The 5249-nt window shown below is 32.9% G+C and overlaps 1 protein-coding gene across 1 annotated transcript; it reads left to right on the top strand.

Annotated features, from left to right (window-relative positions):
* The first annotated feature begins 1532 nt into the window (after nt 1-1532).
* On the top strand, nt 1533-4779 carry LOC131610241 (membrane magnesium transporter-like). Its single transcript, XM_058882133.1, has 4 exons — nt 1533-1712; nt 1801-1853; nt 1957-2057; nt 4464-4779. Exons 1-4 carry the CDS (start codon nt 1640-1642, stop codon nt 4555-4557), a joined length of 321 nt encoding a protein of 106 aa, XP_058738116.1. The 5' UTR covers nt 1533-1639; the 3' UTR covers nt 4558-4779.
* Nucleotides 4780-5249: the final 470 nt, after the last annotated feature.

The raw sequence follows: 5249 nt of genomic DNA, 5'->3' as shown, positions 1-5249 counted from the left end.
CGGTGGAAGTTTGATTTTAGAGGTTGGGAGAGTTTGATAGTTTGAAAATGAGAATGTGAAGAATGAGAGAGAGGAAGAGTCTGACGCGAATATAACATCAAATGTTTTTGTAAATACATCTTTGAAAGCTTCCGTATGTACATCTACGGAATAAAACAACGTTAAACAAAAAACTGCTTTCGAAGATACATTTACCGAAGCAGGACGACATTTTAGGCAACTCGCATTGTGTTCGAGACAAGTGGGAAAAACTATCTCTAGCAAGGTTGTCAAACTCCCGAGTCTACTCAGACTCGTAAAGGGTTAGTAGACTCGACTCGCAAACTCGTACGAGTCTATGGAAAATTAAAAATGACTTTCAAAAACTTGGAAGTTACACATATATGACACACACATGTACTTATAAACCTGTAAAGGCTTCATATATGACATAAGTATATATAATATTAAACCAATTAACATCAAATTTTAAATTTCATACTCCATAACAAACTTCTTAACAAAAAAATTTGATGATAAAACAAGAAAAATAGAAAATTATGTAGTTAAAGACTTAAGTTACTCTGCTCAATGTTGAAGAAAGAGGAAGTCTCTTAATATATTATGGATAACAGTCCACCTTAAAGCATTAAGTTTCCTTTACAAACTCTCTCAAATTGTTCTAGCTTTATGTCAAAATAGATCATGAACTGAGGTATTTTTATGTCTATATCTTCAAGGTTGTCGACTTACCCTAACATTCCTTACAACACTTGTACGCAAATTCTTTATAATTATTGATAATAATTAATTATTAAATAATGTATCCAATGTTCATGTTAGAAATACATTATTGCAAAACCGACAAAAACTTATTCTGCTATAAATCATAAATCTTCTAAACCATTTCGTCATATGCAAATTGATACATGGATATTAGCGATCAATGGACCTCCTGGAAACAAAAACGTGCATCACCTTTACACAAGAGAACATACAAGATAAGAATCCAAGTGAAACATGCAAGAGAGCACTTACACAACAAAAGATTGATTAATGGTAACAAACTCGAACACAACAAGAGACGGTCAAATGTGACAACACCATCGATGGAGAGAAAAATGTGTTGCTAAAATAAGAGACTAGGATAAAGGCATTTCTAATTATTGTACAACATAAAATAAGATTAAAAAAACAAATTTTGTTTGGAAAATTGGGGCCTTTTTGGATTTTTAAAAGAAAAAATTAGAAAAATATATAGACTTATAAACTCGCTATAGACTCGCGAGTCTATATGAGTTTGTGTGAGTCTACCCGAGTTTACTCGAGTCTATCAAAAAATAATTATAAGTTTGAATCTACTCGTTTTTGCTTTCTAGACTCGTAAACTCGTACGAGTTTACGAGTCTACCCGCGAGTTTGACAACCATGATCTCTAGTTTTATACTTCAACTATACCTTTTTGGTGAATTTCCACTCCAACTATTTTTGAACAATAAAAATGAAAACTTACCTTTGGATAAAATTGGAATTTAATATTTGTATATGGTGCTGTATTTTGGTAGCAGCACAATTGACTTGCAACTCTGCGGCGATTTACTCAGTTCAGTCACCATCTTCAAATTTTCAAAGCTCGGTACTGTAGATCTCTGTTGCAACAATGGCTCTAGCTTTAACTGTTGGGGTTTTCGGTGCTCTCGTTCTTTTTCACGCCGCCTATTCCACCATCCAGTGTAACCACACCTTTCTGTTTCTATTTCTGCTTAAAGCTTTCAACTTTCGAATTCTCGTTGATTTGTTTTGATATTTACTTGGTTGTAGATAAGAGCTTGTTGAAGATTACTGAAGAAGAGTTTTCAGGACCTCCTTTTAATGTAACCTAATTAATTAACTTCACTTTATTTATTTATTTATTTTAATTTTGCATTGTGTATGGTGTTTTTGAGATTAGGGTTTTATGTGATTATGATGATGCAGGTGGTGATTGAACTGTTTGTTGGATTGTTGCTTTGTTTCTGGGCTGCTCTTACTGTGCCTGGGAAGTTTTTGTCCATACACCCACAATCTGATGAAAACAGGTTTCTTTTTACTCTCTATCCCTTTCTATGTTAGTCTCATTCTATTCAATTATTTAGGGTTCTTGCTGTAATTGTTTGTTTTTAGGTTGCTTTTGTTCTGCGTGTTTGTTTGAACTAGTGGATGTGAATGGTCTATTAGGAGATTTTGTCTATAAGTTATTTGGTTTAAAAGATTTACTTTTACGTTAGAGAAGGGAGAGGACTTACAGAGAGAAGACTGGTAGATTCTAGATTCTGTGGTAAGGAGAATAGATAAGATGAAGAGAAGTCAAACAACTAGAGGAATAGGAAGACCTAGAAAGACTATAAGAGAAGTTATTAAGAAAGATTTTGAGATGAACGATTTCGATTTGGATAGAACATTATGGCAAAAGCTGATCTATGTAACTGGCCCCACTTAGTGGGATTAGGCTTGGTTAATGTTGTTTTTGTTAGAGAAGGGAACTATTATGTTCAAAGTAAAATAATTCCTAAAATGTACTATACCCAGCTTGAGTTGCTCATATTAGATACTGAAGATTTGTCCGTTTTACCATGATTTACTTCAGTCTTTTATTTGAAGCTAGTTTTGTTCTTAGAGAATACTCAGAGAGGATTGGAGCTCAACAATAGTAAATCAATAATCCTTCTGTTTCTCATTGACCATTGTTTTAGAAAAATTAAAATATTCAAATGGAGTGTCAATTTGTGCTTTAAACACAGTTTAATATTTTAAAATTTTACTCACAAATTGATATTAGACATTACTCTCATCTCATTATACTCCACTAATCACTTATAGCAATGATTAAACCCCAATGGTTAGTAAGAATAATATTTTAAATTTGTTACACTTATTCATTCATTTAGTATTTTATCATGTGCGGAAAACCTTATATGACAGTCAAGGGTCACCTAGAAACAGATGGAGTGAAACAAAAGAAAAAATAAGTGGTGTTTAAGTTTTGACTTATGAGGGAATGGACAAGTTTTACTTTATGAATTATTTTGAGTTGAAAGCAAGAATAATTTGAATCCGCTTAAATCAAGCTTACTTGTTAGGAGTTTTCACTTTGAAAACAGATGGATATAATATTTCTAGGTAAGAAATATGAATGAACTAGCCAAGATTCATTTAGTTGGGATAAAATGAAGATATACAATCTTGTTTTCAACAAATAAGATTACATTATCGAGTAATTTGTGTATCTATGATTTCATTTATATTCAATTTCTCTTACTTCTCTTTAACTCAAACTAAAGGCACACTTTTGTAACATTACTAAATGACAAGTCAGTTATTCCCTGTTATATTTTTTTGTCTTATATCTATACTAAACAAATCCTTGGCTTTCTATCATGCTATATATGACATTGACATGTCTTCCTTCATGGTTTATGAGGATTCTACTAGTGGGGTGATCTGCTTATATGAATGCTACCAAATGATCATTGATATGTTTTCATTGTATTGGCAAAGTCCATTATTTTTCTATGGGACATTTAAGTACCGTGTGTGGTTTACGTTCACCTAATGCATTTTTGAATCATTCCTAAAGGAACTACGAAGCAGTGTTATCAATAGTGGATAGCGGAAAATAGATTGTTAAAATTTCGCTACGCAATAATGCCACAGTACCACTATAGGTACTATTTGACAACATTTAGTAGTAAATAGCGTGTTGCTGACAATAGCAGTTTGGTTAATACCTCTACGTTAAAGTGGTAGAACGCCGCAATAGCTGCTATTTAACAACACTGCTATGATGTTCCTTTCATTCGTACATGATAGAAGTATATCATAGCCTATGGTTAAAATCCAAACACACTCTTAAGTTACTTTCTGTCAAATTTTTCATTCATAAATCATATAGCCTATAGTCAAATTATCAGCAGCTAGGTTTATCTGACTAAAATGCTCAGTACTAACATCATTTCTCAAAAAGAGAAGGGACAAAGGAAAAGTTAAATATGCTTCAGCAGATCGAGCATTCTTCATCCCTTAGTTTGGTATATGAATAAAACGTTACTAAGTAAATTATCATTGATGTTATTCATTGTATTGACAAGGTTAATTAATTTGCAATGGACCACTTAAGTTGTATTTGTCAGGTTTTTCATTTATAAGTCATAACTTGTTAGTAGATCATTGGCGGTTGGGTTTGATTTGACTAATATTTTCAATATTGACATCATTGATCTTAAAGAAAAGGGTCAAAGAAAATTGTATACTCTTCCTTGGGAACACTTATGCTTAAGCTGATCAAGCACTGAGAACCTTCTTCATATTAATATAAAGCAGTTGATCCGAAATTTTCTGTTTGCAAGGCTTTTTTAATTTCATTTTGTGTTCATAGTTAATGGAAGTATCATTTGTCATGGAATTATTTGGATCCTTATGCCAGAATTGTTTCCAATTCAATGCAGGATTGTTTCTTTACCTGCCAACCTAGACTTCATGATCTTCAACCACCGAGGCAAAGTTTTCCCCCTGGAAACTGATTTGAAGCTGAAACACTAAGGACTCTTGTATCAACCATCAAGTGTCATTATCCGTCGTGTAAGAGAAATAGTCTCTTAATATGAAAGAATTTGAATGTGTTTGATATAACTGTTGGTTGATGTATGAAATCCTGTTGTAGCTTATGCTTATCAGTAGTTAGTACTGGCCACTTGCCCTTGTAATTTTGACAGTATTTTATTACTTGTATTATTTATGAAGAGCCAACTTTCACTTTGACCATACTTTGATAAGTGATTTGCAAAAAAGTTGAATTCAATTTTACAATTATGACTGTTCAAAATGAAATCAAATTATCATTATGATTTATTGAGAGGTGGAAGACTCCATGAACCTGATAGAGTCAGGATCCTCTCTAGTGAGTAGGAAAATTTCATTAGGAGATATAAATATTTATGGAATACAATTTCTCCAGCATACAGGTAGGGACTAGGGAGAGAAGTAGGGAGGAGCAACTTGTAGAAATCGTTGACCCTGACCGATGTGGACTCCAATGAATGACAGGATGAGGTGCATTTAAGATTGTTGTTAGCTTTGTGTACATCGTCTTTTGGAACTTGCCATTGCAACCTACTCGTACTCCAGCCATTGATATGAGAAAAAATTACATGTATTTGGTCTAAATTTTTTTGGGGCCCTATACCAAAGATCGTCGGTTTGAATAGAAACATGGTACTGGACAAAATATTATG

This window comes from Vicia villosa, linkage group LG6, assembly GCF_029867415.1.
Source record: "Vicia villosa cultivar HV-30 ecotype Madison, WI linkage group LG6, Vvil1.0, whole genome shotgun sequence".
Classification (NCBI taxonomy): Eukaryota; Viridiplantae; Streptophyta; class Magnoliopsida; order Fabales; family Fabaceae; genus Vicia; species Vicia villosa.
Note: the sequence above shows the minus strand (reverse complement) of the source record. Positions and strands in the feature narration are given on the sequence as shown.